Here is a 15258-nt window from a genome sequence, read left to right on the forward strand (position 1 = left end):
GGCGGAACCTTTGAACCGCCAAGTGCCACCGAAAAAAAATTGCACCCCATCTCAAACATTAATCAAACTTTTCATTTATTTTTACAAGCGAAAACATGGTGGAAAAAGTTTAATTTTGTTTTAAATCCTTCCAAAGTTCATTCGAACAATGGATCATTGAAAATTGCTCCATTCTGTTTCCAGGAACGGTTTTAGATTTATTCAGGATTTTTAATTTAATATCTACTAATTTTTAGGCTTCAGTTTTATTTTTTATTTACGCGTATATTTTGCAAAGCTTGAATTTGAAAGCAATGCCAGTTTGAAGGAAAATTCAGTTAAGGGATGTTTTTTAATAGAAAATCAATCTCAGTTCCATTCATATGACTTTTCTCCAAAAATCAGTGTTATGATAATATCTTAAAAAATAATTATATTGATCTTAAATTTAATTTTATTTCTTTCCCAAACATATTTTTGTGATATTTTCCATGACAGTACCTTAGACTTTTTCAATAGCATTTTGAGCTTAAAGTCAACTTTATTAAAAAGGAATTTACTATTTTTTCACTAGTCTATGCATAATTAAAATAGTCCTGATCCCAAAAGCACCTTATCAAATTTTCATCAAACCTCCCTTGTCCTTTTTCAATAAAGTCCTCTTCGGACTCTGCAAATATTTGTCCACCGTAGATTGTAGTTTCTTTTTCGGACGGTGAATGGACCTTTATTCTTTTGCAAAAGCTCTCGTCAAGGGCAAACAATCTTGAATAAGCAATATCAAACGCAGGCGGAACTTTTGTGCTCCGGAGTTTGTTCTTCGCCTTTTACTCTCCAACCCGGCGACACAAAAGTGAATATCGATTGGAGGAAAAGTGTGTAACTGGAGAATTTCCATCTCTCTTTGCAGACATCGCGCACGGAAACTTCACTGTCGAGACCAAACCGGCCACGGACGCACCGGAACAGAGTGACGTCTACGTCGAGAAGTCGTCCCTTCCCCAGGACGTTGAAGTCCCAGGTTAGTTTCTGCACTAAAATTATTACTATCACTCGCACAAGAACGTTGTTTGCATACTACAAGGAAAATATATCTTGCTAGTTTAGTTTTATTTATTCAATTTAAATAAAATTAAAATTTTATAAGTTACAAAATTTTACAAGGTATTTTTTAAATCAATTTAATGCAAAGTAAACGTTTATTTTATCCATTAATAAATTATTCAATATTTTATTTTATTTCTTATTATTTTAGATAATTTGTACTGTATAATTATTTTTGCGCAAAAATAGTACTGGTTACAATTTTTTAATTTTAGTTTAACAATATTTTTATTTTATATAACTTATCCAATATTATGTCACATCATTCTCTCAATTGATACCTGCATTTGTGTAACTTTTTCACCTCTGTATTAATTCTACAAAAATTCATTAATTTTCTCTTTATAATTTGTATTTTAATGACTGGATTATTACATTTAAAAAAAAATTACATTCTTTTCATTTGAATAAATGCAAAGAATGATTCAATGAAATTAATTTAATTAGAATTAATGAAAAAAAAATTAAATATAATTGTTTCATGTTTAGAAACAAAATATTTATGGCATAATATGAAAATCATATTATGCTTTTGATTGTAAAATATTTTACTGTTGCAAATATGAAATTTTAAATCTGTTTTCCAGTATCTTCAGCTCAACAAGAAGACCAGACGTTCATCGCCGTGATCCTGGGCGTGGTGACCTCGGTGGTGCTCATAACCGTGGTCGTGGTCATCCTGGCGCGGTACACGCGGCGCAAGAACTTTGCCAGTCCGCTGGCGTCGAAGGCGCCGCTGAGTGGCGCCGAAAACACCGGCGGCCCCAGCAACAACGCGTACACCAGCGTGACGGTCGACGACAACTACAACCAGCCGCGGGGCAGCACCACGGCCACGGCCGACCGCAGAGGCCTGCTGGCCGCCTCCAGGGCCGACGACTACCAGGAGCCGTACCAGGCCCTCAAGTACGCGCCCTACTACAGCTACAGCCCCGTCGTCATGGAGATGAAGGACATGATCAGCGACTCGCTCATCAGAGGATCAGCTCCACAATCAGGTAAAATACACATTTTTTTTAAGATTACAATTTTAAAATTAAAAAAAAAATGACGATTTTCTTAAATAATACAATAACAATGAAAAAAAAAATGAATGATCTAAAAATATAAAATTTTATTAAATTTTCCCGTATTAGTGATTTGGTTAGGTTTATTTTGAGGGCAATTACAATTAATTAAGAATAATTTTTGGCCACATTTCCTTGAAAGATCCGGAAAGATCAATTTTTTTTTTATCAAACAGACTTGTTTTGACAATGAGAGTAAAAGGAAAATCGTTGAAGGAACAGAGCAACAATGCACATTGAAGTAAAAAATAATAATAACACAAAGAATTTTGTGCCACCCTCATTGACGTTTTGAGTTTATGATGACTTGGCAAACTTCAAAATACCAACAAATAGTAAAAAATTAAATTTGTTGCATTTCAACATAAAGATTTATTTTGTATTATAGGAAAACTGTTGCAATGTTGAAGAGTAAATTGAAAATTCAACAGTTAAATTTAACTTAGAACTTAGCAGCCATCAAAGCTTGGTCAACTAGGTTTAGTTTTTGATTGCTCATTATTTAAATATTAAAGTGTTTGGACCTTTTTTAATTTCAGTTAAAGTCTCAAGTCTCAATTTCATTATTCTACTGGTTGTTTTGATTTTCAAGTTATTTCTGGAAAGGAAAAAGAATTTTACTCAATACCACATTTCACAATCATGTTGAGACAGTTCAATTTTTTTTTTTTTTTTTTTTATTAGCATAATTTATTCTTTTCACTCAGCCTAATCAAGCATCCTACTCATCAATCTGGTTGTAAATTTAACAAAGTTTTCCATTTTTGATACTGGTTATTGAAATTCACATAAATAACTACTTTTCACGCTGACCGCAGCCCAATATTTCAATAAACCTGTAAGATAGCTTTATGATGTAGCAATTTTTTTTTTTTTGCTCGCCGGCACACAATATAATAAAAGTCGTCGGCAGCACAAGCTCTTGTTGTGCTCTCGTGAATTTGACAATGGGGAGCACATAAATCACCGGTAATAGCCAGGTAATTGTGCGAAAGAGCTTTCGGGGAGCATCGAGCGACGAGACACGTTCGGTAATTGGCAGTGGCGATGATCGATGGCTTGGGTGTGTCCGCGCTGGATCATTGTTATTATGCTAATAGCGCGCGGGCCTAATTAGCACAAAATTTATCGCACGCTCCCGAAAACATCGCACTTCTTGACTAATAAAGTGCTTTCAATCGGCCGATCACCACCGCAGGCTGTTTTAAATAAAATGAAATAAATCACCTCTCTTGTGTTGTTGTTAACAGACACGTCGTACGAGTACGCCGTTCCCGAGCTGGGCGGCAGTGTGCCCCTTTTAAGCAACCACGAAAACTCTCTGGCCCGCTCCGAACACGGATCGCTCTTCTCCAGGAATTCCAACCCCCAGGGCATCAACGTGCCCATCCCGAAACCACCCTCTTCAAGGACGTCGGAGGAATCGTCTGGAAGTCGTGGGAAAAGGGTGAGTTAATACAACAATTAGGCAATTGTAATTTTAAGTGGATTGAAATAAGCATTATTATAAATTATTTTTTAGCAATTTGTAAAAAAAAAAAAAATTAATATTTTAAGATAATTTATTTTTAAATTTAAGTTTATATTTAAAACATTTTGTGATTAATGTGATTATTATTTGCACAATATAATTATTTATATTAATTTTAAATACTTTGTTCAAAAAATTCTAAAGTTTTATTTCAAAGATTTTTTATAATAGACAAATAAGTGAAGCATCAAATTATATAAATTTCTGCTGTTGTCAATGTAATTAATTACAATATTTGAAAAAAATACTCTCCTAAATTGGGATGTACCTTCCTTATTTGAATATTTTGATTAATTATATTTTTAACTGAATAAACACAATAGACAATAGATAAAATAGCAGAAATGTAAAAATTAATTACTCAGCAAACCTACCAATATTTAATTGTGCTATATTTGCATACGTTCAAACTTAACTAAAACAATCTGTGGGATCCAGACCCCTAGAAATTTTCCCTTGGTCCATCACTCTCAATTTAAAAATTGCGGATTTATTAATTCAAACTTAAATAATTTTATACTGTTCATTGATTTGTAAATAAATTGCGCCATTTTGTCTCCGTTAACAATTTTACCCGTTTTCCTTTTCAGTCTCCAAGCCACCAACAAGAAGCTCTGAAGCGTCGTCTGGAGCAGACGGTGGTGCCCGAGTTTCCCAGACACAGACTACGCATGCTGACCATTCTGGCCGAGGGCAATTTCGGAAAGGTAAGTGCCCAAATCCCAACGCCTTCTTTTCTCCTTTTTTTCTCTCTCCACAGACCCAATCTTCTCGCAAAAGTTAATTCAATATATCGCGCCCGAAGTTTGCCGAGTGCAAATTGGCAAACACTGAACTGGGCTTTGGCCCCATCAATAATTAGAGTCGGCACCACTGGTGGCGGCTCCCAGGAGAAATTAGCGTTGATTAAATTATAATTCCCACAGCTGTACGTGGCTGAGGCGGACGGAATACCTGAGTACGGATCGACCAAAACGCAGGGCAAGCGATTCGTCGCTGTCAAATTTGTCGAGCCGAGCACTACTGAGAGTGACAGGTAAGTTCAAATTAAACTTTCTTTTACTTCCAAAATGTGTTTTTTTTTTTATTTTTTTTTTATTAACTTGAATGGAAACTTTAATTATTTATGAGCTGTATATAATTTTAAATAAAATGAAAAAATATCATAAATTGAGGTCAGTAAAGATTGTGGCGCTAGAGAATAAGTTTGAGATTGATTTGATTTATTTTTCAGCTAATATTTTGTACTTTTCTTGCTGATTAAATAGAGCATAATATTAAACCCTGATCAAAACAAAGCCGTTTATTTTTTTAAATAAATTTATATTTGACGAATTAAATATATTTTTAAAAATATGCTTGTATTTAGCTGACTTTTGAATTCATTTTTTTTTCAAGCAAATTTTGAATTGACAGCCTTTAAAATTTGCAAATCGTTTTGTTGAAAAATGTAAACTACCAAAAAAAAAAAACCTAAACACCTGCTATAAAGTTCTCCCATACTCATTTCGCAGCGCATAAAATTATAATAATCATTATATTTCCCGGGCACCACACGCGCTCCCTCTGTTATGCTTTACGACCCCATTCCCGACATAACTCTTGATATGCTATGCATTGAAATTAAACCTTTATGACGAAAACACACATACCTGGTGGCCGCGCGTGTTTATTATTTTAGCGTGTGCGCTCGATTTCCATGAGCGCGCTGCAATGTTTATTATTTCGGGTGGCAAAATTTTATTGCTCTCGCAAGTGCCCATAAATAACTCCGAAATTCGCCTAGGCTCACCTATAAATTTGAAACTGAATTTCAGAATCGAGTTCTACCATGAGGTGCGCATTATTGCCGCTCTTGAGGACGCAAACATCGCCAGGGTGCTGGGCATGTGCTCGAGGGAGGAGCCCAAGTGCATCGTCTACGAGTACCTGGAGCACGGTGACCTCAGGTCGTTCCTTGCCTCACACGTTCACGCCGAAGGAAGTCGTACCCTTCCAGTTTCAGCAGTTCAGGCCGCAGGAATTAAAACCCTCAGGTAGAGAGAAATCAACGAAATTAAAATTAGAAAGAAAAATGAAGTTTCATTTATTTTAAAAAGTAAGTTTCGGAAGATAAATGGCATTTTTTTTTTCAAATAAGTTTATTTATTTCTTGTGCTCACTCCAGTCTTATTTCTAAATTAAATAAATTTATTTAGAACAATTTAAATTGATTTTCAATTATTCATTGTGTTTTCAGCTTCAACTGTTTACTCTACATGGCGACTCAAATTGCGTCTGGAATGCGGTATTTGGAATCACTCAACTTTGTTCATCGAGACTTGGCTACCAGGTGAGTGTTTTAAAAATGCCTGTCAATCAACAGAATGCAACCTGAAACGCACGTGCTTAATGCAGGTTGCATATTTTAGGATTTTTTGCTCACCGCTTATTTTGCTTTTAGGAACTGTCTTGTCGGTGTTGGATATGTGGTCAAAATATCAGACTTTGCACAGGACAACGAGGAGTACGCCGAGGACTATTATCACATTGCCAAGGGTGGTGTCTCCATCGCTCTTCCTGTTAGATGGATGCCCTGGGAAAGTCTATTCATGGTGAGTTTAAAGAGAGAAAAAAACAGACAAAGATTTCCAATATTTATTAAATTAAAACGTTCTTGTAGCGGTAGAAGTGCAATGTTTGTCTTAATATTAAATTTTAGAACAGGATCAAATTCATTTTTTTTTTTTTTTAATTTAACTTGTCTTTAAAAGACTTGAAAAATTACTTCATTATATAGTAATTTTTTTAATAGTGAATCTGTTAACTGTTAAATCCTTATTTAAATTATTTATTTCCATTTTAATTTCCTTTCAGGACAAGTACACAACTAAGAGTGACGTTTGGTCCTTTGCTGTAACCCTGTGGGAAATCCTGACAATGGCTCGGCACCAACCGTACGACCACCTGGCCTCCAACCAGCAAGTGGTGGACCAGCTCGGCCTGTTGCAGGACGAAGACGAGGATCATTTTGTGCGTCTGCCCAAGCCGGCCGCTTGTCCGAGGGACGTGTACGACCTGATGAAGGAGTGTTGGCGCCGCGTCGACGTCGAAAGGCCCTCCTTCCGCGAAATTCACCTCTTCCTGCAGCGGAAAAACTTGGGATACGCCCCGATGTAGATGTGCAGTGTGCTTATTTGCTTGCAAGGATTTTACAATGAAATAAGACTTTGAAATTTGTGCGAGAGTTGATGTAAAAAGTAGCACGACTCTTTTAATCTTCATTTTAATGAGACTTTCAGAGGCACAGAAAAGTTTATGATTTTAAGATTTTTCTTCCAGTTCCTTAAGATTTTTCCAAGAGGAATGTGAGATAATCGTGGAGGGATTTCCTAACTGTGCCTATATTTTGTATTAATTTGTAAAGCTTTGGTGTTTTTCTCACCTGTCTTGTAAAATTGATGATCCCTTGCTATGTAAATTTTCCCTGTTTCAAGTGCTTTTTTGTGATGATTCACACACTTTACACAGGAATATACGGCGGACAAAGTTCTTGAGGACAATAAGTAAGAAACTTTTCTCTCTACTTTTTTAAGCTGAATAATTTTAACCCCGTAAGGTCATGAATATTTTAATGCACATTTAAAAACAAATGTTTAGATCATCGATCTTAAAAGAATGGGATATAGACTAAAAAAATCATTAAATTTCTAATAATTTTTTTATTTTTATTTCTGAATTGACTTGGTTTTGAAAAACCTTGCTGATTTTTTTTCATCTCTATACAATTTTTCTATGTTAAAATTTTCAACAATTTTGGATGAGAGGTGGCGGCAGCCCTAATTATAGGGAGAGCAACAGCACACTGACCAGAAAGGCTATTTTTCTCTGAAAAAAAAAAAGAATCACGTGCAATTCTCTCTATTTCTGATCTGCACTTTTGACAATCTCTTTCTATAAAATATACGAATTCGCAGAAAAAAAGAAACAAACGCCTCTAAAACAAAAAGTGCTATAACATTTTTCATTATTTCTGAAGATCAAAAGCTTGTGTTAGTTAAAAATTTAATGTGTCTGCCAGTTGGAACAAAGAAAATAACAAAAAAGAATAGTAATCGAGCATTTTTATGTGATAAGGTACTAAAAAATTGTTGAAAAGAGTAACGACTGAATGCTTTTATCTGCGCACATTAGCAATTAATGTTTAAGGAAAGTGCTTCGTAGTGTTGTTACTATTCAATTCACACACTCTGCAAAAATCATGAAAAATAGCTGCGTCGAAAATGGGATCATACCAAGAATGCAATTAATGAGAAGGACTAAAAATGATTGTATTAATTGTGTACTCATATGCAAATGTGCTATAACTATATAGAAAAACCCTCACCCCAGAAACAAAATGATATAGCTTTTGAACTTATATCGTGTAAATTTTGCTGCAAAAATTGTGCCAGAGTTTGGAGTATTATAATGGTAGGGTGTCATTTTAAAAATTTTAAATTCTTTTGCACTGAAATAATAGATATATTAAATAATAAAGATAAAAATGCATCACAGTGAGACAAAGAAGACCCATCTCTGGCACAAGGAAAATGTGTGTCAATGTAAAATATTGGGCACAAATTTAATATAATATATAAAAACGGTCAAGTAGGCAGGCCTACAGTAAACATGCGCAAAGGTGTGAAAAGTCGTCGTGTCTGCAAAAAGCACAAAAATGCAAGAGCCTAGTAGCAGTTTTGCGCGTTTTGTGAACAAAAAGTAATAAACACACTCAATCAATAACAATTCTCAAGTAGTAGCAAATTGTGTGGCGCATCAATATCAAACTAGACTGTATGGACGCAAAAATGTTCGTTGTAAAATATATATGCAGGATAAAAAATAATGTGTTTGATCTGCATGATCTCTCTTCTCAAAACTCGAGAACGAATAGCTTGTTCGAAGCCGCAGGACCACTCAAATTTATCTCGTGCTTTCTTAGTGAGCAGCATTTTTTTTTATTTCCTTATTAGTAAAAACAAGTAAATTTACTTCGATGATTTTCGTCTAAACACATTTTATATAAAACTAGTCAGCAGTGCTCTTTTGGTGCAAGAAGTATATGAAAATTTAAATAATGTAAAAGGGTGCATAAAAAAATCACCCTTCCGAACCCTGTTCAAGTAGCTTGGAAAATTACACACAAAGCAACAAACCATATTATTGAGATGATGTAGTTCTAATTTGTACCATAATTGTAACAAAGAATGCCCTGCACATATCAAAGGGAGAATAGATGCATATTTATTTGTAGATAATACGACGAAGTTAACTGTAACTATATTTAAAACAAAAACTGCAAATAATAAATGTTCAGTTTATATTAAATTCAAAGGTTTGATCATTTACAAACAACTCGCATTTCACTTGAAGAAAAGAAAATATTTATTTGGGAATTTCAATTTTCAGCTCCAGCTGTATAATGGAATTTTCAATTTAGAAATGTACAAAATAATGCCTCGATGTCTCTTTATCAAGAGGCAAAAATTAATAGAAAAGACTTAGGAAGTGTAGCTTTGTCTGCTGTAGAGATCCAGAGTCAAGGCACTCAGGAAGGCTGGGTAGCTATTCTGATCCTCCAGGTGGAGTCTGATCAATTCCTGGATGGTTTCAGCAAAGGGTGTGGAGGGCATCTCGATGGTGTCATCATCACGCACCTGCCCAGAGATAATTAGTTTATGGAATGGATAATTTGAATGATGATTACATTGAAGAGAAGGTACTCGTCATCTGCGCAATAAGTGCTGGTCAGTTTAAACAGGCCGTTTTGCATGCGCTCAACCTTGTAGCCCAGGAGTAGGTATAGGGATTGACGGAACTCCTTGCTTGATTTCTTGAAAGCTTCGATCAGCCGAGTGTTTTTCACCTCTGAAGACTCCAGCTGTTTTCGCAGCTCTGGAAAAGGAAACAAAAATTTAAGCTTCTGATTATCATTAAAAATTGTGACAAATAGAGCGATTTATTTGTGAATTTATAGCGTTACTCTTTTTAGATGTTTTTTTGTCATCTCAGTTTCAACATAATTTTAATGTAGAACAAATTTATATGAAACATTGTCAAACAAATTAATTTTTAATTTGATGGATCTTACCATTGATGGTCCTGTTGCTTTCAATTTGGAGATTCTCGTCAGCAACGGCAGTCACATTCAGGAAACTCTTCTCCTTGGACTGCAGAATTTTCACCTTCTCTTTCAGTCTGTCGTTGGCCTCTCTCAATCGCTTCATCTCCTCCGCCTTTCTGGCGTCCTCTTGGGCAAGGGGGTTCATTCGGAAGTGCATGACCTTGGTCTCAGAAGGGTTGTAGTCCCCGCGCAGAGCACGCCGCTCAAGCAGCATCTTCATTTCCTCGTTCAGTTCCTCCAAGGCGGTGACTCGTGATTTGGCTTTCTGAAGGTCATTTTCGCACAACTGGAAAAAAACAGATGAAAATATGCACATTTGGAAAGTTAGACAAAAATTATTTGATGATCTGATTTAAAAAAAGAATATCATCAGTGCAAGTTCGGTGGACAAGACCTGCACCCGTAAAAATTTTTAAAATCAAGGTCTATCAAACGTCTAATCTCTGTTCGGCTGAGTAGACCTGCACCCGTAAAATTTTTTAAAATCAAGGTCTATCAAACGTCTAATCAATCTTGACGCTGGTCAAGTGTTGGTAAAAATTAGATGTTTGTTATTTAAAAAAATATCATCGGCTTGTTTTGATTTTCTTGGGATCAGTTTTACTTGAATCAACAAAAGAAAGTTAGTTCGTCATACCTGCAGTTTCTCCTGCAAAGCAGTGAACTCCCTGTTGGCAGGAGAGGTGTCCCCGGACTTTGTCTGGGCCAATTCTTGCTCTAGCTGCTGCACCATTTCTCTCAACTCTTTGGCTGACTTTTCGGCAGACTCAATTCGCTTCTGCTGCAGAAGCTTCATTTGGTTCGGAGCAATAGTTAAATCTCCTTCGTATGCAGTCAAAACTTGTTGAATACTGTCACGCTCCTAGAATTAACAAGGAAAAAAAATTAGAATGCTTATTTTTCATATTTTACAATAGATCAAAGGTAGAAATACAAGATGTGGTTAGATGAAAAGTAAAAATGTTAATTCGACAGTTTCTAGAAGAAGGTCCTTTGCCACTAATGCCAATTTTCTATCTTTCTACTATTTAGCCAAAACCACAGCACCGTTGAAAACTAGGTTAGTCAAAATTTTATCAACCCACAACCAGAGTCTTCAACCTGCTGTGGCGAATGCTTTGTACCTGAATAATGAGCTGCAGCTTCCTCTCCATCTTTCTGAGCGTCACAGCCTGCGCCTCAGCCGAAGTCTGGATGCTGATGCGCCTCTCTTGCTCGCTGCGGAGTTGGGCTTCGGCAATCTCCTTTTCTCTATTAGCCGATTTTAGCTGCGAGACAGCTTCAGAAAGATCAGAACGGAGAACGACAATTTTTTGCTCGAGATTTTGAAACACCGACGACACAGAGCGCGGAGAAATTCTTTCCTCGTCAATTTCACTCACCGTGTTGATCGCCATCGCATGCCACTCCTTCAGCTCGGAATCCTTGGTCTAGAGTTTTTTGTGTTAATAATTTTGATCAATTTATTATAAAAAAAAAAAAAAATGAATCTTTAAGGAAACCTTCACAAGTTGTTCGAGGATGGCGCATTTTTGAGCCATCTGGTCCACCTTGCTGGCCTGCTCCTGCAGACTGTTGGCCTTTTCCTCCAACAGCAGTTTTCCCCTCAGAAGTTCCTTGCTCTGGATCAACTTGTCCTCGAGTTCCTGCACCTTCTTGGAAGTGGCAGACGAGGCCACCGAAGATCGTCGTTCGATGAGGAGGGACTCTCGTTTTGAATCGAGCTCCAGTTCCAGGTCTCGAATGCGCACTTCCTTCACCTCGATCACTTCTCGGAGGGCTTGCTCTTGGAACTCCCTCGCCTTCAACTTGTTCACCTCGTCCTCCAAGTGGTTCAGTCTGTTCTGCTGCTGCGTGTTGATGTTTTTGGTCGTCTGCAGGTCACTCTCCTGCAGCTCGATTTTGTGCTTCAGGCTGCTCTCCATACGTTGATGCTCCGAGAGAAGCTGTTCATAAAAATTTGAATAAATACAACCAATGCAACTAAAAACAGAAAACTCCTAAAAAAAAATGGTGATTGGAAATTTGAATTATTTTGTTTTGAATAACGATAAATATTTGAAATATTAAAATTAAAATAATGTACCTCATTGTGCTTCTGTTCCAAACAAGAGTAGTCCTTCTGCCAATTGAACTTCTCCAGGTCGTGTTTGGCTTTCTGTTCTCTCAGCTTGTTCTCGGCAGCCAAAAGCAAATCTTCCGTCTCTTGCTTCTTCTTGCTCAAACCGTCAACCTGCTCCTTCATTCGTTGCATCTAAAATTTAAATTGCCAATTTTGATTTGCTTCGATTTGAAAAGTTCTGACGTACGGCAAGTTTATCTTTTTCCTTCTGCCGCTCCAGCAGCATCTTCTCAGTATCAATCACAGACATCATGTCTTTCTTGAAAGTCTCCTGCTTTGCTGCCATCGAGTGCAAATCACTGATTCTGGCGTCGACACTCTCAAGCAGCTTGTATCTTTGCTCTCTGCACACCGGAGACCAGTCAATGCCACCTGAAATCCATGGAATTTATTAATTATTGTTATTCTCAATTGAAAGTTAACAGAAAAAAAAGTTCCTTCTAAATTATTATATTTTAAGACAGATGAAGAATAATATGAAATATAATAAATTATGTAATTTTATATTGTATTATATCTGGATATTATACTGTATGTTTATGTTGTACACGAAAGTGTCTAATAAATTTCTGATGATGATAATTTTTCTTTTATATCAAATAAATATTTAATTTGAAAGTAAAAAATTAGCCGAATTTGAGCCTCTGAAGTCATTTTTTATGGTTTTAATTTTTAATGAATTGATAGATGATGAAATGACATAACGTTTTTTAAAAGAAATCATATTTTGGAGCAAAATTACATCTTTCTTTTAAATTAATATTTCATATAAAAGGATAATTTATAAATAAATAATAAAATTCATAAAAAAATAGCTAATAAAATTATCTATGGTAAAATTTCTCTTCTTAAAATTTTCAAAGCACATGGCAATCTTAAAAAACAAGAAAACGGAAAAATATTTTGTCCTTAATTAAAATGTCAAAGTTTGACTTGGAGTCCTGAGAAGGTAAATAAAATTCTGATGGCAATGCCAAAATTACAAAAATGGAAGAATTGGCTTTATTTTTCTATGTAAGTTGAAATTTTTAAAAAAATTTGTATTAATTTAAAAACATTTGTAAAAAAATTTACCACTAAACTTTTTATAATTCTGCTCAAAAAATTATTTGTTTTAAATTAAAAAAGAAAACGTTTCGTCATTTTAGCAACTATTTATGTGCAAATACGAAGATTAATTTTAATTATTTTTAAACAGTTGAAGAATTTGACACTCAAGAAGATGATCATGGAAATTAATGAATCGTGCTCTTCCCTTGTTGCAGAAATTGTTTTTCATTAATGTTATTTTTTTTAATATATTAAAAAGTCGTCTCATGCTTTGGTGCCCTCATTTCATGCTGAATTTGAGACGTCAAAGGACTTTGCCAACCTACCAAGGACCTCGTACGGACCAGGAACCATCACTGTGACCTCAAGGTAGGGAAAAACCGCGAATTCTATTTAATTGAACGCGCGTAGAGCTCATTTTTTCAATTATTGCCGTTGAGCGACAAATATTTGGTAATTTTTTTCTTCCAAATTTCAAATGGGTTAAAACTTAAAACCACAACAAATTTAACTTCAAACTCAAAGTTACTGTAAATATAAAACTTTATAATTATGCATACCTCCAGGGGTGGTTGGAAACTTTTTGGTTGGCGAGGCAAAATCCGTGGCGTCGGAGGCGTCGCTCCTCCTCTTGGCCGCGCTCCTCAGCAGAACGTCCGTCGGGACGCTGTAGGAAGTGTTGCTGACCGTGGAAGCCTCAAAGAACAGCTTCTTGGTCACGCTCCTCGTGCTCTCTTCGAGGAAGGAAGTGCTTGAGACATTGCTCGGGGCGGCGAAGCCCATGAACTTTTGGTTGCTCATGCCGACGCGAGGTCGAGAGGCCGAATCGTGCCGTTTGAAGTTCTCGACGATCTCTGCGAAATCCTCGGGCAGCTGCGATTTGCGCCTTTCCGCCATTTTGCGGCCTTCGAACTCTGCTGATTTTAAAAGCTGGTTAATTAACGTTAATTTAGATAATTAAATTGACCTACCCACGCAGTTGTCTAGGAAGATATTAGGGCAATTTCAATATTTTCTGAAGAGGAACGAGACAATTTAACGTTCTCGTCTTATTTTGGTTTTAAGTACTAAGTTTGGCCACCAGTGGCGCTGATGCTTGAATCGGAAGAAAAGGCGCGAATCGTGATTCCTTATCCAGCCACGTGGTGTCGTCCCTATTGATTTCCATGAACAGCCAAATGTTTCAAATTTGAAACTCAGTTGTCTCAGTTTCTTGAGTTTTTACCGTCTTTCCATTTATTAAAATGATTTATAACCACCCATTTTATTTTGATTCTACTTAAATTTTCAAGATAAATTTGTTAAATTAATTTAATTTTTTGTCATAATGGCCATTGTTGATCACCGAGCGCTCTGCTTCATTATTAACCCTTGCTTGGATCTTGCGGTCGGCCGGTCGAGTGTGTACCTGTGGCACACAAGGGTCGTCGTGTTCGTGTTGGGAAAAGATGTGCTTACTTTGTCGCCCCCTCTAGACCGAAGGTTGTTAGTTTTGAATCTCCGCTGGAGCTGCTCTCTTGCGGAGGCGAAAACTCTCAAAAGTGGCCGCGTGCTCAGAGAATTCCGCTGCGACAAAGGGAAGAAGAAGTGTGCGTGCGGCGGCGTCCTTTGGTGCCTGCCTCGGTGTACAACGCCGAACATCGTGTTCGCATCAAAAGACGCGACGGGTTTTGAAGTTTCCAAAGACGTATTAACTCAGAGAGAGACGAGTCAAGAAATTGCCTCTTTAAGTTTTCTTGCCTAAGCCGATTAGTTGGTTGTCAGGGATTGGTTGTTATAGCTGTTGGAAAATATTGACTTCGCAAGTAAATATAGATGCCCATTAAATAATATTATAGAGCACTTACTTTATTTATTTCTCTCTCCTTTAACAAATAAATAATTTATACCTCACCCACACATTTCTTATTTCATATTTATCAAATACCACGGTTAATTTCACTGCATTTCTGCAATCATTTATTTTTTCTTCAGAAATATTTAATTTCAGATTAGAAAAATTATCATTCAGATCAATAAAATCATAATTATACAATTTTTAACAAAATATAACATTACTTCCGAGTCTTCTCACAATTATTACTAGGCATTAAGAAGGGTAAAAAAAAAAAATAATAAATTGTTAAGTTAAACAAAATGATGCGTGATATGCGATTATTAAATTGTATTTACCAGAAAGAATAACAACTATTATAAATTGTAATTGTTTTAGCTAGTAATTTGTAATCTTTTCTAAGTGAATTTTAACGTGTTTTCATTT

General features: G+C 36.1%; 2 protein-coding genes across 6 annotated transcripts in view; one reads left to right on the plus strand and one right to left on the minus strand.

Annotated features, from left to right (window-relative positions):
• LOC132193556 (discoidin domain-containing receptor 2-like) overlaps positions 1-9024 on the plus strand; it is a 124598-nt gene extending 115574 nt beyond the window's left edge. For all 3 annotated transcript variants that reach the window (XM_059614301.1, XM_059614300.1, XM_059614302.1), the window contains exons 10-18: positions 890-1000; positions 1671-2081; positions 3401-3597; positions 4272-4388; positions 4608-4717; positions 5499-5717; positions 5921-6013; positions 6125-6275; positions 6538-9024. In XM_059614301.1, the coding sequence (XP_059470284.1) occupies positions 890-1000; positions 1671-2081; positions 3401-3597; positions 4272-4388; positions 4608-4717; positions 5499-5717; positions 5921-6013; positions 6125-6275; positions 6538-6840 (1712 nt within the window). In that variant the 3' untranslated portion in view covers positions 6841-9024. The remainder of the gene's footprint in view (positions 1-889; positions 1001-1670; positions 2082-3400; positions 3598-4271; positions 4389-4607; positions 4718-5498; positions 5718-5920; positions 6014-6124; positions 6276-6537) is intronic.
• A 39-nt stretch (positions 9025-9063) lies between these two features.
• On the minus strand, positions 9064-14074 carry LOC132193348 (mitotic spindle assembly checkpoint protein MAD1). 3 transcript variants are annotated; one of them, XM_059613962.1, is made up of 11 exons: positions 13970-14074; positions 13559-13912; positions 12136-12320; positions 11913-12080; positions 11329-11772; positions 11209-11256; positions 10951-11094; positions 10464-10688; positions 9794-10112; positions 9410-9597; positions 9064-9359 (listed from the first exon to the last, which is right to left on the minus strand). In XM_059613962.1, exons 2-11 carry the CDS (start codon positions 13893-13895, stop codon positions 9204-9206), a joined length of 2214 nt encoding a protein of 737 aa, XP_059469945.1. In that variant the 5' UTR covers positions 13896-13912; positions 13970-14074; the 3' UTR covers positions 9064-9203. The 3 variants fall into 3 exon arrangements, with proteins under 3 accessions (XP_059469945.1, XP_059469943.1, XP_059469944.1); XM_059613960.1 differs by having other exon boundaries at positions 10951-11256; XM_059613961.1 differs by having other exon boundaries at positions 10951-11256; positions 13559-13915; positions 13970-14056.
• Between the last annotated feature and the right edge of the window lie 1184 nt (positions 14075-15258).

The sequence above is a fragment of the Neocloeon triangulifer genome, unplaced genomic scaffold (genome assembly GCF_031216515.1).
Source record: "Neocloeon triangulifer isolate White Clay Creek 2 clone unplaced genomic scaffold, ASM3121651v1 ptg000004l, whole genome shotgun sequence".
Lineage (NCBI taxonomy): Eukaryota > Metazoa > Arthropoda > Insecta > Ephemeroptera > Baetidae > Neocloeon > Neocloeon triangulifer.

Excerpts from the sequence above, each read along its gene's own strand:
- LOC132193348 (XM_059613960.1), bottom strand. The coding sequence starts at position 13,895 with ATGGCGGAAAGGCGCAAATCGCAGCTGCCCGAGGATTTCGCAGAGATC. Across the intron at positions 12,321-13,558 it reads GTTTCCAACCACCCCTGGAG|GTGGCATTGACTGGTCTCCG; the intron begins GTATGCATAATT and ends CATGGATTTCAG. Across the intron at positions 9,360-9,409 it reads ACGAGTACCTTCTCTTCAAT|GTGCGTGATGATGACACCAT; the intron begins GTAATCATCATT and ends ATCTCTGGGCAG.